This window comes from Somniosus microcephalus, chromosome 23 (genome assembly GCF_052327205.1).
Source record: "Somniosus microcephalus isolate GS21.2 chromosome 23, FLI_Smic_1.0, whole genome shotgun sequence".
Taxonomy (NCBI): Eukaryota; Metazoa; Chordata; class Chondrichthyes; order Squaliformes; family Somniosidae; genus Somniosus; species Somniosus microcephalus.
The window spans coordinates 28,942,935-28,964,904 of record NC_141009.1 but is presented as its reverse complement, the minus strand read 5'-3'; the positions used below and the strand labels follow the sequence as shown (position 1 = coordinate 28,964,904).

The window sequence follows — 21,970 nt, the reverse complement described above, 5'->3', positions numbered from 1 at the left end:
CCTGTTATTTTAATTTTGTTGACCCTGTTCTGAACCTGCACTCGGGCTATTTGTAAATGTTTCCTCTTTGTCTCTGTACAGCTTTGCTTCGCAGCATTTTCCTTCTCTCTATCACAGCAGTAATTGCTTTTCCTGTCTCTTTTCTCATCGGTTCATCAACAACCTTGGTGTGATATTTAGATTTTCCACTCAATATAGACTTTCTAAAAGTTAGCGATTTCACTAGGTCTACGTTACTTTTCTACTACTAGAGTACGATTCACCTTCAGCCTTAGAAGAAGTAATTTAATTACAATAAGAGTGTCACCCAATGTAGAAAGTTTAGTTCTGTATGCACGGAGCACAATAACATCCCAGCTGGAAGGATTAAAGGGAGGATAAAAAGGACAGATTAAAACAATAATGAAAGGATTAAAATGTACAACAGCCAAGACTAGAGTGGTCTGTTTTTTTATTCTTGGTAAGGTAGCGACACTTTTGATGTATGGTCTTTTAAAGTTTAAGATTTAAATAATTAGTTGCGTGCTTCTAAATGTACTTCATTTAACATCGCAGCAAGATCCACCGCTATTTGAAGGGTCAGAGGGAGCGGAGAGAAACCCCTTGTGCCAAAATTTCATCTGACGTCAAGCCGACATACATTGTTAAATAATGCATATGAACAAATTCATCCTGCCCAAAGTTAATACATAGTGTTTCAAAATTCAGGTGTAAAGGCTTTTTTGGCTTTTAAATAGATCTGCATTAAATAGAAGTTAACCTTAGTCTAAGTGTAAATTGGATTTTTGCTTTCAGAAGCATGAAATGACTAAGTGTCCATAAACACGTCACCCTTTAAGAGCTTGAAAACTGTCTGTAAATGTTTTTTTCACACCAGTCCTTTAAAGAGAAGAGGCAAAATTGAGAGAGACATTTGCCACAGTAGTCACACTTTGATTACTGACTAGTCATATATATAAATATATATATATATATATATATATAGAGATATAGATATATATATTTTATATATAAATATATATATTTCATATAACCTTAAAAATCCTTTAAAATTTGCTTTTGCTTTTGCAGGACCAATTTGCAATTAAAATGCTTTACAAAAAACTTCAGAATCATAAGTGTAGTGCCCCAAAAGTGGAATATATAGTGTGATAGAACATGGCTGCAATTCTTCGATGCTGGTATCATAAATACTAATTTCATCATCCTTAGTCAATAATGGCTGTGGTAACCTAGAATTGGATAACAAATTTTAATTTAAATTAAAAGAAGTTTTCATTATAAGTTCCAGTTCTGCATCATAGAGATGTTAATCAAATAATTAAATTAGAAGTCCCTTCTTTTACAAATTCAAAGGATGTAAACATTAAATGTCATTTTTATGGAGACTAAGATGATACAGAATGCTCGAGAATGAGGCCCATGGTGTGTTATCCCCAAGTATACATTTCAAAAATGCACTCGAGACTTTTTATTTAAGAAAAATGTTTCGGAGAGTTTTCAGAGGTGGCCTCCTGATCACAGATGGTGTTTGCGGCTCAGGCTAGAAACACAACATTCTGTTGCTGAGCCTTGCCTCCCATGTTTCAATGCCTGAGCCTCAAGAAAAGTCTCCATTTTATGATTTATTTTTTAAATAGACATCACAGGGATGCATTTAATACAAGAATATTTTTTAAAAGCCATTGCGGCATTTCTTTTATCAGATGTTCGTGGCACACTTCTGAAATACACTAAAAGCAACCGATAAATCCCCAAATGATTGCGTGGACCGCTGTTTTTTCACATTGCGTTGCTTCCATTACAAAAAGAAAGCATTTTTTATTTGATTGACTGTGAGCGCAAGCTCATAGTCCCCATCAAGAAAGATCATTTATATCTCAATAAAAATGAGAATTTTCACCTCACAGGAGACTCACAATTATAAGCAGACCTACACTATGCCCATAGGACACATCACCACCACACAGGGTGCAACTGCAGTATCAAATGTAAGTTAATCAAAATAAGAACCATCATCATTCAAAAGTGTCTGTAGTACAAGCTCAATTTTGTTTTTCAGGTTTATAGTGTGTTCTGCTTGAGTCAAGGACAATTAGTTGTCAAGTGTCCCTTAACTTTGAGCCCTAAATATCAGTAAATAACCTTCTCCAGCTTCACTATAGTGAAGTGTGCTCAGTAAGGCCTTACCGCCTGCATATTCCCCATTGTTTATCTCCTCTTCAAATACATCACTAAATCCTTCCCCAGAATTCAAGAGATCGAGTCGACCATCAATGAACTGTAAAATAAAACAATTTTTTGAGGAAACAACAGTTCAAATGTGTGACACTCTCATAAAGCAGGATACTAGATGAAGCACAGCATTTGAAATACAATTTTTGTCCTGTCAAAACACCATTAATGAGCTTGAACTAATTAAAAGAATCCGTAAATCAGACAAAAGTGAAGAATACACTACTGCACCAAACTTTACACTTCTGTTTGTAGCTTTAACGTACATGGTCGAAGAGATGGAATTTACGAAGTGAGCGTTCTTTATTGAATGAAAGCCCCAAATTCATTATGCCTAGCCATTGATATCATCAGAAATCTGAACACTAAATAAGAAATAGCTGGCAAGTACTAAAAAAGTCTAATACAATCAAGGGGCTCATAATGTCATAAGGTGCAAATAGAATATAAACCACAGGTATTGTATTTCAGTTGTTTTAATTTACTTGAGTATCTTACATTGTGGTTGTGAACTGCATGTGACAGGAAGGGAAAGTGTTGCAAAGCACTTTTCTAAAACACGGATAGTCGTTTCATTTGCCTTACATAAATCAGCGATATGGACTTAGTTACTTTATACCTCTGTGGATGAGAATTTTTTGGAGAACCTAAAAGCTGTGCCTCAACAGTAATTTCCTGGGATGCAAAAAAAAACCCAAATGGCTACTATGACAAAGATGAAATGTACCTATCTGTAGGAGTGTTGAAAATTGTAAATTAAGTTCTCTTTGTGGCAAAGATGAATAGAATTCAAATATTAGAGAGCAGCTAGACACACAAGATAACTATCTGTACACTAAAACATCACCAAAATAACAATGGGCATTATTTATGTACAGCTGAATAATGTGGCTCATAGTAGGAATCACATGCAGTTAGTCCACGGAGGTTTGTGAAGAAAACATTGCCCCATGTTTTTAGACCATGTTGGCGGAGTACTCAGCAGGGAATTCTAGTCCAAGCATTTCTTGTGCTAGAAAGTTGGCTAAAATTTTTATAATCTGAATGTTTCCTAAATGACTAAATTAATAATGCTCAATAATGAATTAAAATAATGGAGTTATGCTCATTTGTGTAGTTCTCCTTTCTCTCGTCATTCCTCAAGTAAAATGGGACTGTACTGAGGTAGCAATCAAATTCATTTCCCAGGTCATCAAAATGAGCCTGTGCACAAATGTTATTCCACTCGAAGATGTAGCTTCCAAGGAAAGTGTTAAACTCTTGGTCCATAATGATGACAGCCAATCCACCGCAGCACCAGGGGCTCACCTAATTTCATCGCTGAAGCAAAAACTATAGGAAGCTGATCTCATTAAAAAATCATCACCTCCAATATGAGTGCATTAAAGCAAAAGCCTGTTTTTCGGGAAGAAATCTGGAAAATTTCTATGCAGCTTGCGAAACCACCAACATTGTGCAGCTGTTCACAAGCAGAGGTGATTGCTGCAAATAACTTTCCAGCTCATATAGCTAGAACTCAGCTTACAAACAAATCTCACTCTCCACATAAAGTGAGGCTTTCTTAAAATCTATAATTGAATATTCAATTTAGGTAGGAAATATTCTAATCTATATTCTACAATTTTGTCATTCTTCCTAACTTCTTTTTGGTTGCTTTTAAGCCAGTGTTAACTGTTGGAATTTCATGGGAAGAATAATTTACTTTTAGTCAATCTCAGTGAAAAATGACCCCATTGTGGTTCAACTAGCATTCGAGTTTTCAATACAATGGGGCGACCTGCGCTGCCAACCATCCCAAAAGCGAACATTAATCTCTTACCTGTTTGAAGAGCTGCAGTTGAATGGCATTCTGCAGGAACTGCCTCATGGCACTGGAGCGGTGTGAAACAAAAACATCTTCACTGAAAGTTATGGGCTCCTCCTGGAAACAATGACAAGATTATAATGTACAGTGCTGGAGTTCACTGGGCCATTAAACAGAAACTAGGCAACAAATACACCACAGAGCTTCAATCATACAACTCAAGGGTGGCCGAGAGAAACTCTGGATGTTCCTTATAATTAATTTTTGGATATGCATTCTTGAATTCAAAATCAGGGCTGCACAGAAAATGAGCCACATTTTCAAATGTTGCTGTTTATATCAAGTTCTCATGAATTTTATCCTGTCCACATAGTCTTCAAATAGACAAAGTCATACTTTGAGGTTCAACTAGAGAATTTGGAGTTAATTTCTGCAATGTCCTCCACATTACCTGAGGCAACACCCTCAGGCTTACCTGCACCACTGGAGTATACAATCTAATGATGGAAATGATTTATTTCAGGGGACAGATAAAAGCCAGCTACAAGATAATCAATTAAATACCCAGAACATTACTCAACCTTTGAAGCATATTTTGAAGATATTCCTTTATGAATGGGTATTCAGTTACCCATTTTGCATTTGGTTTATACCAACATATGGATATGAACCAATATTAAGAACATTCCTACTATTATTTTAAATAGTTACTACTTCTGTAGCACCTTATGAAGCATGCAGTATCTTATGCCTCCTCTCCCCCGATCATCTTCATTGATGTCTTACCCCAGGTTTGGATGGGCTGTGGTGCACATTACATATATTGGGTGACTGATTTTCTTAACTTTTCTCTTCTCTACTCTCTCTTGGAAATTTCTACAGCTTTAATGCAGGTTGCATAAAACAGAAATGGCACCTGGAAACGAAATAGACACTCAAGAGATGCTCCTATGTGTGGCCCTAAATTTTGTCCTGTGAAGCAGCATCGCTTCAGCCTAGCTGAGCTTCTTAATATGTAACAATAACCTGCATTTATGTAGTGCCATTAACATTGAAAAACACCCTAAAGTGCTTCAAAGAGAGACATATGCAAAAACCCAGTTCTTCTCAGGACCATGCTGTATTTGAAATTGAAGCACTTGTTGATTACACAGGTTCCAGAAGTGGAAACCACTGATACGCCTCACTGTGATGAGCACAAAGAGTCAGCATACATTTATAAATTTTGGTAAGCAAGGGCCTCACACAAGGGTGAGATCTGCAAGGATGGCTGTGGACCACCCTCAATTAGTGTGTTGTATGAGTAAACCAATATTCGGAAAATGTAAAAGTAAAACCATAGCACATTACAACAAGAATTTACTTGAGTAACTGAATAGCTTTATTTCAAAAGTTTAAAAAGGTTACATTAGCCTTTAAACAAAACCATCTTCTAGGAGGAAGAATAGTAAAGCTGCTGACACCTCAACAGTACATTTTTTTAATATTCGTTCATGGGATGTGGGCGTCGCTGGCAAGGCCAGCATTTATTGCCCATCCCTAGCTGCCCTTGAGAAGGTAGTGGTGAGCCGCCTTCTTGAACCGCTACAGTCCGTGTGGTGAAGGTACTCACACAGTGCTGTTAGGGAGGGAGATCCAGGATTTTGACCCAGCGCAGATGAAGGAACGGTGATATATTTCCAAGTCAGGATGGTGTGTGACTTGGAGGGGAACTTGGAGGTGGTGGTGTTCCCATGCGCCCGCTGTCCTTGTCCTTCCAGGTGGTAGAGGTCACGTGTTTGGGAGGTGCTGCCGAAGAAGCCTTGGCGAGTTGCTGCAGTGCATCTTGTAGATGGTACACACTGTAGCCACGGTATGCTGGTGGTGGAGGGAGTGAATGTTTAAGGTGGTGGATGGGGTGCCAATCAAACGGGCTGCTTTGTCTTGGATGGTGTTGAGCTTCTTGAGTGTTGTTGGAGCTACACTCATCCAGGCAAGTGGAGAGTATTCCATCACACTCCTGACTTGTGCCTTGTAGATGGTGGAAAGGCTTTGGGGAGTCAGGAGGTGAGAAACTCACCGTAGAATACCTAGCCTCTGACCTGCTCTTGTTGCCACAGTAGTTATGTGGCTGGTCCAGTTAAGTTTCTGGTCAATGATATCCCTCAGCATATTGATGGTGGGGGATTCGGCAATGGTAATGCGTTGTTTGTCAAGTGGCAGAGGTTAGACGCTCGCTTGTTGGTGATAGTCATTGCCTGGCACTTAAGTGGCAGGTAGCATTCGCGCCACACATCAGCCCAAACCTGAATGTCATCCAGGTCTTGCTGCATGCGGGCATGGACTGCTTCATTATCTGAGGAGTTCTGAATGGCACTGAACACTGTGCAGTCATCAGCGAACATCCCCACTTCTGACCTTATGATGGAGGGAAGGTCATTGATGAAGCAGCTGAAGATGGTTGGGCCCAGGACACTGCCCTGAGGAACTCCTGCAGCGATGTCCTGGGACTGTGATGATTGACCTCCAACCACCACAACCATCTTCCTTTGTGCTAGGTATGACTCCAGCCACTGGAGAGTTTTCCTCCCCCGACTCCCATTGACTTCAGTTTTACTAGGGCTCCTTGATGCCATACTTGGTCAAATGCTGCCTTGATGTCAAGGGCAGTTATTGTCACCTCACCTCTGGAATTCAGCTCTTTTGTCCATGTTTGGACCAAGGCTAATGTAATGAGGTCTGGAGCCGAGTGGTCCTGGCGGAACCCAAACTGGGCACCAGTGAGCAGGTTAGTGGTGAGTAAGTGCTGTTTGATAGCACTGTCGACGACACCTTCCATCACTTTGCTGATGATTGAGAGTAGACTGATGGGGTGGTAATTAGCCGGATTGGATTTGTCCTGCTTTTTGTGGACAGGACATACCTGGGCAGTTTTCCACATTGCCGGATAGATGCCAATATTATAGCTGTACTGGAACAGCTTGGCTAGAGGCGCGGCTAGTTCTGGAGCACAAGTCTTCAGCACGACAGCCGGGATGTTGTCGGGGCCCATAGCCTTTGCTGTACCCAGTGCGCTCAGCCATTTCTTAATATCACGTGGAGTTAATCGAATTGGCTGAAGACTGGTTTCTGTGGTGGTGGGGACCTCAGGAGGAGGCCGATATGGATCATCCACTCGGCACTTCTGGCTGAAGATGGTTGCAAACACTTCAGATTTGTCTTTTGCACTCACGTGCTGGGCTCCACCATCATTGAGGATGGGGATATTCTTGGAGCCTCCTCCTCCCGTTAGTTGTTTAATGGTCCACCACCATTCACGATTGGATGTGGCAGGACTGCAGAGCTTTGATCTGATCCATTGATTGTGGGATTGCTTAGCTCTGTCTATAGCATGCTGCTTCTGTTTTTTAGCATGCATGTAGTCCTGTGTTGCAGCTTCCCCAGGTTGGCATCTCATTTTTAGGTACGCCTGGTGCTGCTCCTGGCATGCTCTACGACACTCCTTATTGAACCAGGGTTGGTCCCCTGGCTTGATGGTAATGGTAGAATGAGGGATATGCCGGGCCATGAGGTTACAGATTGTGGTGGAATACAATTCTGCTGCTGCTGATGACCTACAGCGCCTCAAAGATGCCCAGTTTTGAGCTGCTAGATCTGTTCTGAATCTATCCCATTTAACATGGTGGTAGTGCCACACAACACGATGGAGGGTGTCCTCAGTGTGAAGACGGGACTTCATCTCCACAATGACTGTGCGGTGGTCACTGTTACCAATACTGTCATGGACAGATGCATCCATCTCAGTTTACAAGAGCCATGTAATTTCCTGGTGAAGACAATACTACTGTATATACTCAAGAGTCTCACATCACAGACAGCTTTGCTAAGGGACAGGCACATGTGCCTTCATCTTGATGGAATGGTGTACAGTAGGGTCGGATCAATCTCCTAAATTTCCCAAGACATTGAGAATACCTACACGTGCTTTCAGAATTTTGAGGCTGAATTGCAATTCTGACTTAATAAGAGAAACGTAACATTCAAAAGTTGAGGGATGAAGTTTACTCAGCTACTTTCCAAATTTTACGTACTGGGAATTTTGAATGTAATGCAAAAACAGATTTAGGTGAATCCTGTCTTTCTTTTGCATGCTAGAGATGCTGCCAAGTTGCAATAAATGTGAATAAAATTAGTCTAAATATAGGTCACCCTCCTTACCCTTCCCGTCTTTCTGGAATGTTCCCCAACCTGTAAGAATGCTGAACTCCAAGTAACCCGTGGTGAGGAGGGTACAGTTCTGTTCATATATTTCGTGACATATCCAGAATACGGCAAGAAAAATGAAATCATGTTACCAAGTCAACTTTTCTGTATAAGGCAAGAATCTGGGTTGAAAGTGCTCCTTCAATTGAATCTTCAATTTACAGATATTGTAGGAACGGAGGTCCCTAGCTGAATAAAGTATTCGACTCGATGAATCAAATCAACAGGTTTTAAATGAACAACGAAGTTAGCAGGGAAACTACAGGAGAAATGGTATACAGGTCTATACAGCTTGCTGGGCACTCGACGACTACTGGAAGATTCTGGAAGCTAACGTCATGACGTCATCACGTTCTTCGCGCCACTGGTGGTCACGTGAGCAGCGTCATGACGTCATCACGTGGAGTGCAGGAAAACACAATACAGTAGAGTTAACAGGCAGTTTAAAGGTGCAGTCCGTGGTTGCACTATACTGTAGTTAAAGGGATTATTACCAATTGCTCCGAGACCCTTGGTGGCTCCGCCACAATATAGTGGTTGAAGTGATATTCATTACCATGGAATCTTATTACCAAAGTTAATTGGGCCATGCTTGGCATGACATTTTGTAGTATTTTTAGAACTCATTTTTGCAAGGAATGATAAGTGAGGACTTCTAGAAAAAACTAAATGGTGTTTACAGATCAACTTCTAGAATATAATACAGGTGAGTAATACAAAAGAACCCAACAATTACTGCAGCAGTGTATGTCTGTGCATTCTAACAGGGTTCAGGCAGCCTCAGCGGGGGAGTGTTCACACCCTCTTATTAAGAGAACAGAACTAAAATTAAGGAAATGATGACCATACTTCTATCGTTAGATCTCAGGACTCAACTGTGCCATCACATTCTGTTTATTTAAAAACAGAATGGCAAAAACTAGGGGCATTCAATCGTAAGTCAGAAGTGACTTTGTGCTAAGTAGAAAATATACCGCATACTATTTTCTGCCGAGTTTATTATTATAAACTCAGCAAAATGTAACCTCATCATTTACATACACTGTCACTGGGTTAACAAACATCTTCTCATGTAACATTGTCAACCAGAAATATCTAATCAGTATGACAGTCACCATCTCCACAACAATCTCTGGGAATTCATAAATTGCAAAGCAGTTCACCTCTGATATGATCAGTTCCCTTTTATAGTTAACATTTTAAACCTTGCAGTCTGTTAACTTCAACACATTAGCAAAATCAGTGTTCCGATTGAGGTGTGACTGATTTTAATCTTGCTGCATCTTTTATTGCCTGCTTTAATTTTTTCCGAAGTTAACCATCACTCTGAAACTTTAAGCAATTAAACTACAATCAGTAAATACCACCACCATTTTCAGTGAATTCATAAAATATTATTTTATTAAATGTGTATTGGCAACTGTGAACATTCTCTGTGATAATTTCAACTGAAATGTCATGCTGCACAGAGAAAGTTCTGTGGGTGAGCACTGAATACTGGTCATTTCTCCCTCACCTTCATGGTCATCTTAGGAGTACCACAAGGTTCCATTTGTTGCCCATTCCTTTTCTTCATTCACGCATTGCCCTTTGACGACATTATCTGTAGCCACTGGATCAGCTTCCACATGTACGCCTTTAACACCCAGCTCTATCTGTCTGTAACTATGCTCAATCTCCTGACCAACTTGCTGCCAGATTTATCGTCAGACATGAGGTTATGGATGAGCCAGAACTTTCTCCAACTTAACATTGGCAAAAATCAAAGCTATTTTGTTCAGCTCCTGCCAAACCCCCCAGCTGTAGCCCCATCTAGGCTGATCGCTCATGCCGAATCCGGCGGTGTACAACCTTGGTGCCCTGTTTGACCTTCAGCCGAGCTTCAAACCCCTTACCCTATCGAAAACCAAGGTGACTTACTTCCACTTCTCAAGTGGTTTCACCTCAACCCACCACTCCTAAAATCCTTATTCCTGCTTTCATTACTTAACTTCTCCAACATTCTCCTCACTGGCCTCCTGGGCGTCACCCTACATAAACTCCAACTCATTGTAAACTGCATCTTGGCCTCCTATTACCCCCTTCCTCACCAATCTTCACTGGCTTTCCGTCCTCCAACACACTGAATTTGTTTACAAACCCATCCATGGCCTCACCCATCCTACTTCTGCAATTTCATCCAATTCTTTCGTCCAGCCTGTGTCTTTCAGTCTTCCGACTGTTCTGCCTCTATATTGCCTCCTCCCTATGAGCCATTATTATTGGCAGGGCCTTAGCTGACTTGGCCCTACTCCCTACCTAAAGCCCCCTATTTTGCTAAATTTCTCTTCACATTAAAGCACCTCCTCAAAACCTCCACTTTGACTATACTTTTGGTCATTTCCCCAATACTGCTCAGTGTTCGTTTGTCCTCTGTGAAGGGTCTTGGGATGCTTACTATATTAAAGCAAGTTGTTGTTGCCCTTTGTGATCTTTAATATTGGGTTTTATTTTAATGTCATTAATATAACTTCATTACTTAAACTTGCTGTATTTTGGGGGTTCAAGCTGCTCATTTTTCCTCAATATATGTGGAACGTTCTTCTCTTTTCAAAACATTAATCAAGGGTTTTGATGGAGTAAATAAGGAGAAACTGTTCCCAGTTGCAGAAGGGTCGGTAACCAGAGGACACAGATTTAATGTAATTGGTATAAGAACCAGAGGCGACATGAGGAGAATTCTTTTTTACGCAGCGAGTTATGATGATCTGGAATGCAGTGCCTGAAAGGGCAGTGGAAGCAGATTAAATAGTAACTTTCAAAAAGGGAACTAAATAAATACTTTAAAGGGAAAATTTTTCAGGGCTATGGGAAAAGGGCAGGGGAGTGGGACTAATTGGACAGCTTTCAAACAACTGGCACAGGCACGATGGGCCGAATGGCCTCCTTCTGTGCTGTATCATTCTATGATTCACATCCCAAATCTGAGTTCTACAGTTTAAAGCACAATCTCTAATATTGCAGGTGTGAGGCAAAGGTACCTTACTGAAAACAATTAAAACCCAAGTTATATGGTGTACATTTAAGGCAAGAGCCAACAATATCTTTAAGCATTTGCATGTAGACAGCAGTGCAAATTTTCTGATAATTGCAAAGAAAACGACATATAATTAGACCACATGTGCACTGGAGCATCTGGCTCTGCAAGCAGCAGTTTACAAGTCTTGTCGAGTTGTCGTGGCGACTGTCACATGACTAGCTCAGAGCTGAAACTCTAGGGCACAAATCCAAATGCACCACTAACTTACTTTGACAGTGAGCAGATGGGCAGCTTTTCACAAGGCCAGAAACTGCCAACTCTGCTACCCTCAAGGCCTACCTGCATTTTGTGATCATTTTTGTCTCACACATTAACATTTATTAGCTTTAATGCCACACAGTAGTTTTTCTTTTTGAACAGTGCCTATGAACTAACTTTCTAGGGTAGCACTGTACAGTCTACATGGTTTACAAAACTCAAAATGATTATTTAAAAAAAGTTAAATGACAACATGGTCAATATATTAAAAAAATTATATGCGACTGTAGTAGACTATCCTATAATGTAAAATGTTAGACCTGGATAAGCTGAACCTATTGACCTAGACTGTAATATCCTCTGATGTGTATGGTGCTGTTCAAATTTGATTAATAGAAGACAAGGCAATTTTCACAGACTGGTATCTTAATTCTGCAACAATATCAATAACTGTAAGAACACTGGAAAGTTTATAAACACAGCAAATCTGAAAACCCTGAAGGAGATTTTTTTTCCTACTAGTTATCCATGCTTATCAGATAAAGGGGCTGTGGAAAGTTAACCTCTACTATAAACTGCTCCCTTCCACATTCACTCGTGGGTGCTGCACTGTGAATTGAAGACAAATAATAACAATTGCGCAACACTTAACTGTCATGCAACAGTGGTGTTAATTCCTCTCAGGTCACTTTTCAAGGTTTATTATAAATCATTACAGTGCTCTTGACCAACTGGGACTAAGTATTCCAGTGTGAGATATTTTAAATTCCTGGGCCAGAACCAAGTTCCCAAAATGCGTGTGTGGAAAAGGGGGAGGGATACACACAGCCACAGTGCTGACAGGACATGTTTTGGGGAGGAAGAGTGAAGGGGCCGAATAAAGAGTAATGCTTGGTTTAAAAGAATAATATTTAAGTTGATGCTGTATTTGTTCTTACTTAAATTTCTGATAAGTATGTACAGTGTGAGAGAGAACGTTTTTCTAAATTTTGAAAATCCAGTCACGAGTCCAGTAAACTTATTTAGAGTCAAGAGTTTCAGCTCTGAGATGAGCTCTTAAATTACAATTGGAAGCTTGTTTAAGTTATCAATACTGCAACAATAAGGTATTAACATGAATCTGTAATAATTGTATTGTTAAGTGCATGTTACCATTTCTTAATTATTCAAGTGACTTTAAAATAAAGTTACCCGATAATGATTAGAAACAGACTTGAATAACCCTGGTTATCACTAAATGTATAGATGTGTTTTTTGAACTACATTATGTTTGCTGATTCAACCTACAACTGTAAAATGCGCTGTTAAATAACTCATTAATACAGGTATGCACAATTAAGTAGTTAGAGTGCGTGGCCTTATCAGTAGGTGCAAAACTTTAAAGAAATATTTAAACTATGACAGATGTCAATAAAACTGACTATTTTTACAGCCATGTTCAAAATTCCCTGCAGCATTTTTGTACTGTATCAAAATGAGCATGCTGTATTTAATTTGCATTTGTTCTATTTAATCACCAGAAGTGTTTTTTCATTTTGTTGACCAATTTTGTGCACTTGTGTCCCCAAAGACACTTACTCCAGCTGGGATGATGCTTCCACAGGTGGCAGTTTCCCCTCCACCCCCACCATGAGTACCTCACTCAAGTGGTCATTCTTTGATTCTTCGTGAGCCTGCACAAGTGTTGGCAGGTTACTACTCTGTGGTAGGGCATCCCAGCATGAACCCAATCCCGCCCTCACCCTCTGTCAGCACACACGCACCTTCCAGCAGAGGTCACTGGATAACGGTCAGGAGCAGGAATCCGAGCTAACCTTACCACTTTTTACCCAGGCGTGCGGAGGCCAAATGTAGCACCCTTATTACCAGTTTGCTGAGGTCGCTTAACTCAGCACAAACTGAATCGGAGCTATTCTGTATGGCACAGTTACAACTAAGCCATCGGGGGAAGCTGCCCACTGTAATTTCTCATTACTCAATAAATTTTCAGTGAATACATTACAGTTGTTAAATTCTTCAATGAGAGCATTAAAATGCCCAAGCTCAGAAGAATGCTCTGGCCTCTTGTATACCTCATGGTATGGTATACATCACCCAAAAAAAGAGTGGAAATGAAAACAAACTGTCTAATGAGTCCAGTGTGTGTGTGCGCGTGTATGTATTTTTATTATGCATTATTAATATATACAAAAACATTACAGAAAAGTGGTAACTCAGAGTGATTCCCTGGGAGCAGACTCATCGGAGGGATCAGGTGACAATTACAAACAGCTTCAGCTTCACTCTTGCGGTTTATCTGAACCCCTCCATGAGATTACTGCTTGGTAATCACTCCTGGGTATCCAGTATTCTCTGTGCAATTTTTTAAAAAGCTGTCTGAAAAGAAACGTGAAACAGAGCCATGCTGTGAATTGCTAGCTTGGTGGTTAAAGGGTTAAAGTGAGCAAATAATCACAGCACAATAAATAAAAACAGAACTCGAGATTTAAAATGATAAGGCTGGGTACTGCCAACGATGAAACAGTGCTCACTTTCCCCATCCGACACAGCTCTCAAACAAAGCAAATCACTGGGCTTGCAGGTGTAGGCATTAATTAAAGGGTAAGGCATATCTACCTGGACAAGGTATATATTTTTTCCTCCTGTCCCATAGAAGAAACCACTCTATGGAGAGTGGGAAAGCTCATTAATGAGGCTAATTAGGTGTAAAGGGTTAGAATCTGGCATCAGCTGCAGCTTATCACAGCTAATGACTAAACTGTGTAATCTCTACCATATAACAACAGCTGACCTGACTCCTATGTGACTGACGTCGCTGAGGGTGGCTCAGACACCTGAGCACCTGACCACAAAGTCATTTGAACAACACAAAAACCTCTTAACCCTCTCGGTGCTGACAGCATCAAGTAGCTCATTATATGATCATTTATAAATGACAAAAAGGTGTTCTTTAATTAAGATTGGTGGACAGGACACTTCGTACAGATTAACACAATGAGTTGAAGCAAAAGTTTGATATCGCTGACTGGGTACAAATTATTCAGACTGGGCATTTGCTTTATATTTCTGGATGGTGCTCATAGAGTGCAGGGTGTGGTGTATTCAAATATTTGATTTTGTTTTACACAAAACCAGAGACATATTTTTGTAAAGTATAAAATGTCAATCCACATCTGAATAAAAAGCAAACAGAAGATGTAGTTAATACAGGTTTATCCTCAGCACAAGTAATCACACCCATTTAAATTCTGCAGATGCAATTCTGCGCTTAAAATAACTGAGAGGGTAAAGGGTGGGGAGAGGAGAGAATATGATTTGACATCAGAGTAGACATTCAGATTTAGTGCAGCAGTCATATTCACACATTTTCTGGCTGGTATAATGTTTCAGCCACCCTAAGGATATGGCACCAGACGCTCACAGCTGGTGCAAGTTCCGCTATATGCCAGGAAATGGCACATCTCTCTCACACACACCAACTCCAAGTTAACAGCTTCAGTGGTAGATCATCTCAGATATTTCTTACACTGCTACTGGCCATGTTAACTTTTATACAATTTCTAACTTCAACAAATTTTACAAATGAGAATAATTCTGCAAAGGGATAAATATACAACTCAAGAGAACTGTTTAAAGGTAGTCTATGTAAGGCAGGCACTAAAATTAGTTAAGTAACTGTGGAAACTGAAGCTGAATCACAAATTAAAAGGGGACATCAGATTTTTCCAGAAATACAAAAAAAATCTTGAGGTTTATTTGTAAAATGGAAGAAAATCCCATAAACATTTCTATTGTTATTTCTTGGCTTTGTAAAAAAATCAATTGCTATAATAAACTCTGAGTGCACTTAGATGATACATTAAAAAGACATTCAACATTTTACTTTTCACTTAAGACAGTGGCTTATGTGTGTTTATTTCTTTTACCCTTTTTGTTCTGATTTTTCACTTGTGTAACAATCTAGATGATGCACTTTCCCAGACCTGTTAATGCCACACTGTAGTTGGCCATCAGAAGATTCATGCCTCTGAGGGGGTTGGGGGGGGGGAAATGGGGCCAGCACCCGCTGCATTTGTAATCCAACCGCCCCCCCCCCCATCAGATGAAGTAGTCTCTTATTACAAAGGGTGATCACGTGGGGATAATATCAGAATTGGTGAAACACACCAACATAGTGGAATCGAGTTTGAATGTCACGAGAAGGTGAAGTCTGAACAGGTGTCTTGTTTCTAATGTAAGCACTACTGGGTGGCCCAACAAGCTCTTGTAATGTTACTGACACGGTTCTGTCCATTTCATGACTATGGAGACAAATAAGCAGTTTAACAGGAAAACAACTGTAGAACTGGCCATTTTTTAAACCACAGTTGTAATGTCATTTTTAACTCTCTGATTAACAGATTTTATACCAAGTATAGACTTACTTCAATGGACCACTTAAATTACTAACTCAAAATCTGCAGAGGCCTGCAACTAGCAATGAACCCCCCATCCCCAGTCACATTGAAAGAGGGTCTACCTTTTAGGTTGCTAACAATGTCATTTGGTTATCAAACATAGGTTTGAGTTCTGGTAAATAGTTGTCCACCTGACATCGCTGTGGAGAAGCAGCCACTTTAATCCCATCACTTGTGCATTAAATATCCCAGTGCTCATTAAAATTTATGCAAGGGGATATTTTTGAGCTCCTCACGGCATCGACTAGGAAAAGAGCCAGAAGACTTGCAGCAGGGCTCGGGAAAGCAACGAGCTGGTTTAATAACAGCTCATTTTGAATGACATGAGCGCTTTGCTGGACACTGAGATTTATGAATATATTTGAGTCAATCAAGTGACACATACACTTTGCATGTGTGAAACTTTCAAGTGTGACGTTTTCAAATGTGATACATTGAGGTGTGATGAATGCGCGCTAGTCACAAAACTTTTAAATAGGTTTTTAAAAACTGGTTAAACAAGAACACTATTGAAGTAGAGATACTTGATAAATATAACTAAGATAGTGAAAGTGCAATAAACATCTTAAAGCACTTCAAGGCAGTTCCAGGTCATGGCCACGAATGCAGCTGCACGCCTTTTCTGGGGTGAGTTTCTGGAGATAGTTTTCCCACCACTGAGCCAGAAGTTGTAGATTAGTTATTGAAAGTGTTTGTACTGTAATTCCCAACATATGGTCAGCAATTATAGTACAGAGCAGCAAGTACTTTAAATAATTAAACAGGATTCCCAGCTCAGTGCTGGGAACGTACTCTTGCAACACTTGTGGGGAATTTACGAATGCTTAGCTCCACCCCCCCCCCCTCCGAAAAAAATACTAGGCCACAACTGCGCGCGCCCCCCCCTCAACCCATTGCCCCAATTCTCTCAGACCCCAAGATCGCTCTCCCTGAACATCCCTGATCCTTGCACACCACCATTCCACAACCTCTCCAATAGTCCTAGGTGCAAGCAGTCCCCTTCCAGTATTCCCATACCCATGCACCTTCTGCCACAATGCAGTTAGAGCTCAGCAACCCGTCTGTTGCTCTAAAACCCCACCATTCACCTGCCATTTCTCCCAGGTCCCTGACATATTACTTGCTGCCAGTGCTCCCAGGCCCTGAAACTCCCCTCCCACTGTTTCCATTCCTGAGACACCTCTTCCAGTACTCCCATACTCAACAATTCACCTCCACAATGCTCTCACATCCTAGGATCTCCCTATCCTCATTTCCAACCTCCCAACACATCACTGCCAGGACATGAACCTCCCCTTTCAATATTCTGAGCCCCAAGAATCCCCTTCTCCAATACTCCAAGAGCCCAAAGTTCCCTCTGTTCCTACCACTACCCCATGAGCCCCTTCCGCTACTTCCTAACCCCTGGACCACCCGCCCACACTGCCAAACTACATGATTTTACACCCTACCCACCCCTCACCAGTACTGATACATGCCTCATACCTGCCTATAACCGAGAACATCGTCCCTGCCATCCTCCTACATATCTTGTACTTTAAAAATGCAAGATAAAAAATTGAGTAAATAGGTAAATAATAATTAAAGCCACTGGTTTTCAATTTCTATAAAATATGGACATAATCACATAAATTGTACCCAAAATGGCCACTAATATTCCAATAATAATTTGCAACAAAAACCCAAGTTCACTTATTCATTCACCATATATCAGTGGTTCTGATCATTTTTATATGATACTTAGCAAAAAAAAGTGTATGCGCTGATTCACGGTGAGCAATGCCAAGGAGATCTTCCAGTAGAATTAAACCAGTTAAAACGTCAGATGACAGAAGCATATCCATCAATAATTCTGTACCTTTTGCAAATTGATCTTAAGACACAAACTTTGAGTTTATGCAAGAGATACTTCGAAAATGTCTGCCAAAGGTAGAATGTATTATTCTTTGTAGAAATAATTTTTTTTTTTTTTTTTTTATAAAATGTACGCCATTTCAAAATAGAGAACATTAACATTAGTGAGAATAGGTGAACTTTTTGGGAGCTCTTCATGCATCATGCAAAATGCAAAAATCTGTATGATTTACATATAGATTAAAGCACAGTAAGATGAGAAAAGGCTATCTTCTGTTGTGACAAAGAAAAAAAATCAAAGAGATAGATTCAACATCAGTCACAACAAGTATCAATCGATCTCCAAATAGTCTCCTGAATATAAAATGTGCAATATTAATTATCCAGAAATAAATGAGCGTGACCAGCACATTAATTAGAAGCTGGCTGCTGGAACAATGTGAAATACCACGGTGTGGTGTAACTGGTTTATGTCCATACTTCCCCATTTGGTGAGTTAATGGTGCCGGCTGGGCTGGTATGGAGGATGCTGAGCAGAGGGAAAGTGCTTCATCATAGAGAGCTTGGGTGAGTTGACCAATGTGACCTATTGGCAATGCTGGCAGGACTCTAGGAGTTTCATGCCAGCCTGGTCGGCGGAGGTTAAAATCGGGCCGCAGGAGGACACTGCCAAAGACCCAGAAGAACAGTTCCCACCACAAAGTAAGTGCTGTGGGAAGGGAATCCCAGTTGGGGGAGGGGGTGAAGCCAAGGGCAAGGGAGGCCCAAGGTTTCCTTGTGGGGCAAGGAAAAGCAATCCAGCTCCCCCTGGCCCACAAGGAAACTTGTAAAAAAAAAAATGTTAAACTTGTCTTGTTGGGCTTCTTCTGGCCCTGGCTGCTGTCCCCAGAAGGTTTGGCCTAGAGGGGAAGCCACCACTGTTCCCCTGCTCAGGCCTCAGGTCAAAATAGCAGATCGGGTCCCGATGATGTCATCAGAGCCTGATCTGCAAATGTAAAGAGGACACCACTGGCTTAGGGTGGATGTCCTTGCCATCTGCAATTTAAAATTGCAGTCGGCCAGGAAGGAGTGGGTAAGCTCTTGTTACGTTCCAAAATTGACCCCTATGTGATAGTGGGATTTAAGAGAGGCGGGAAAAAAGTACAAAGTGTTAAAATAAAAGCCCACTCAGAATGGCTAATTGGCCAAACATTACTATTCTATTCATTGATGGGATGTGGGCGTCGCTGGCTAGACCTGCATTTAGTGCCCATCCCTAATTGCCCTTGAGAAGATGGTGGTGAGCCGCCTTCTTGAACCGCTGCAGTCCATATGGTGTAGGCACACCCACAATGCTGTTAGGAAAGGAGTTCCAGGAATTTGGCCCAGCGACAGTGAAGGAACGGCGATACAGGTCCAAGTCAGGATGGTGTGTGGCTTGGAGGGGAACTTGTAGGTGGTGATGTTCCCATGCATCTGCTGCCCTTGTCCTTCTAAGTGGTAGAGGTCGCGGGTTTGGAAGGTGCTGTTGAAGGAGCTTTGGCGAGTTGCTACAGTGCATCTTGTAGATGGTACACACTGCAGCCACAGTGCGCCGGTGGTGGAGGGAGTGAATGTTGAAGGTGGTGGATGGAGTGCCAATCAAGCGGGCTGCTTTATCCTGAATGGTGTCGAGCTTCTCGAGTGTTGTTGGAGCTGCACTCATCCAGGCAAGTGGAGAGTATTCCATCACACTCCTGACTTGTGCCTTGTAGATGGTGGAAAGGCTTTGGGGAGTCAGGTGGTGAGACACTCGCCGCATAATTCCCAGCCTCTGGCCTGCTCTTGTAGCCACAGTATTTATATAGCTGGTCCAGTTCAGTTTCTGATCAATGGTAACCCCCAGGATGTTGATAGTGGGGGATTCAGCAATGGTAATGCCACTGAATGTCAAGGGGAGATGGTTAGAGTCTCGCTTGTTGGAGATGGTCATTGCCTGGCACTTGTGTGGTGCGAATGTTACTTGCCACTTGTCAGCTCAAGTCTGAATGTTGTCCAGGTCTTGTTGCATATGGACACGGACTGAGTCAGTATCTGACGAGTCTCGAATGGTGCTGAACAGTGTGCAATCATCAGCGAACATCCCCACTTCTGACCTTATGATGGAGGGAAGGTCATTGATGAAACAGCTGAAGATGGTTGGGCCTTGGACACTGCCCTGAGGAACTCCTGCAGTGATGTCATGTGATTGAGATGAATGACCTCCAACAACCACAGCCAACTTCCTTTGTGCTAGGTATGATTCCAACCAATGGAGAGTTTTCCCCTTGATTCCCATTGACTTCAGTTTTGCTAGGGCTCCTTGATGCCACACTCGATCAAATGCTGCCTTGATGTCAAGGGCAGTCACTCTCACCTCACCTTTGCATATATAACACTTAAAATGCCATCATTATACTTCGCACACAGATTAAATATTCTATCTGTTTACATGACAGCTATATTGTGTTTTGTATTTAGTCTCTGTCTCATATGGTTATATCAGATCAAAAATTTTACAGCTGTATTAAAGAAAGACTTGCAATCAATGTTCCTGCTAATTTTTTTTTTTTTTTTTTTTTTAAGGTGCGCGTCCCATTCAAATTTCCATGCATGGTTTTTCCATTTTAAAGCCAGAGTGGCCTGCGCGGGACCTCCAAACCGCTGCACAGCCATGCAGCTTAACAGGAACATTGCTTGCATTTATATAGCATCTTTCATGACCTCAGGACGTTCCAAAGCGCTTTACAGCCAATTAAGTACTTTTGAAGCGTAGTCACTGTTGTAATGTAGGAAACGCGGCAGCCAATTTGCGCACAGCAAGCTCCCACAAACAGCAATGTGATAATGAGCAGATAATCTGTTTTTGTGATGTTGATTGAGGGGTAAATACTGGCCAGGATACCGGGGATAACTCCCCTGCTCTCCTTCGAAATAGTGCCATGGGATCTTTTACGTCCACCTGAGAAGGCAGACGGGGCCTCGGTTTAACATCTCATCCGAAAGATGGCGCCTACGACAGTGCAGCATGCCCTCAGCACTGCACTGGGGTGTCAGCCTGGATTTTTGTGCTTAAGTCTTTGGACCCACTACCTCTGACTCAGAGGTGAGAGTGCTAACCATTGAGCCACAGCTGACACACATCATTTATACACACATTAAAATGCAACGCATCATTTTTGTTCAAATTAAGTATCAAACTCTTTAAATTAAGTCCACATGAATAAATTCATTACTTTAACAAGGTAGAACTGCATGGCAATCTATTTCTTTTTAGTACAATTACTGTATGTTAAATATAGACAGTTCTGCCGGCTTTAATGGTTTCACATGTTCGAATAAAATATTGAGAATCTCAAATATGGGTCACTACAGCTTTTTCAAAGAGAGATGAAACTGTATAATTGAAAGATTTAAATATTATATTCATAAAAAAGCAACAAATCACTATTAATTGAACAATGCTGATTACCTGGAATATTTCTAAACAGAAAAGAATTCCGTTGAAACAAATGAACAAATAACAAGCTGGCAGGAAAACTACCGACAGGGAAATCAACAAACTACAGCCAATAAACCACTGGCAAGGAGATGAAGGGAAACCAGTGAAATTGCTCGAAATATTTTTTCAAAATGTCTTGCACCATCCATTTATTTTCAGTATAACCTGGGGTTACAGCAACAAATTGAACGTTTCTAAAATAATACAGACAAAAATGACATAATTCACCACAAAAATGAAATTCAGTCTGTGCATGTGTGATTGAGATGTATTTTCCATCTTTTTCCCACTTTTCTACAGCAGTGAATAATTTCCAGTTTTTATTTCCTTAAGAGGTTTGTTTGACCTTTTCTTTATTATTTGCTTTGTATTTATATGGAATACACAATTATATCACTGTATCATCCATTGCAGTAATAAAGAAAACCCTCAAGGCCCCACACAACCGATGAGCAACGTAGGAACAGGACTAGTCCATTCAGCCCCTCGTATTTGTTCTGCTATTCAATCAGTCCATGACTTATCTGTACCTGAACTCCACTTACCCGCCCTTGATCCGTATCTCTTGATATTGCCATCCCCTTACCTAATAAACATCTGTT

General features: G+C 40.9%; 1 protein-coding gene across 5 annotated transcripts in view; it reads right to left on the bottom strand.

Annotated features, from left to right (window-relative positions):
* Positions 1-21,970, bottom strand: part of dennd1a (DENN/MADD domain containing 1A) — a 517,876-nt gene that overhangs the window by 84,567 nt on the left and 411,339 nt on the right. For all 5 annotated transcript variants that reach the window (XM_085965678.1, XM_085965676.1, XM_085965677.1 and 2 more), the window contains 2 exons: positions 4,055-4,156; positions 2,191-2,281 (listed from right to left, as the gene is read on the bottom strand). In XM_085965678.1, coding sequence (XP_085821804.1) covers positions 2,191-2,281; positions 4,055-4,156 — 193 coding nt within the window. The remainder of the gene's footprint in view (positions 1-2,190; positions 2,282-4,054; positions 4,157-21,970) is intronic.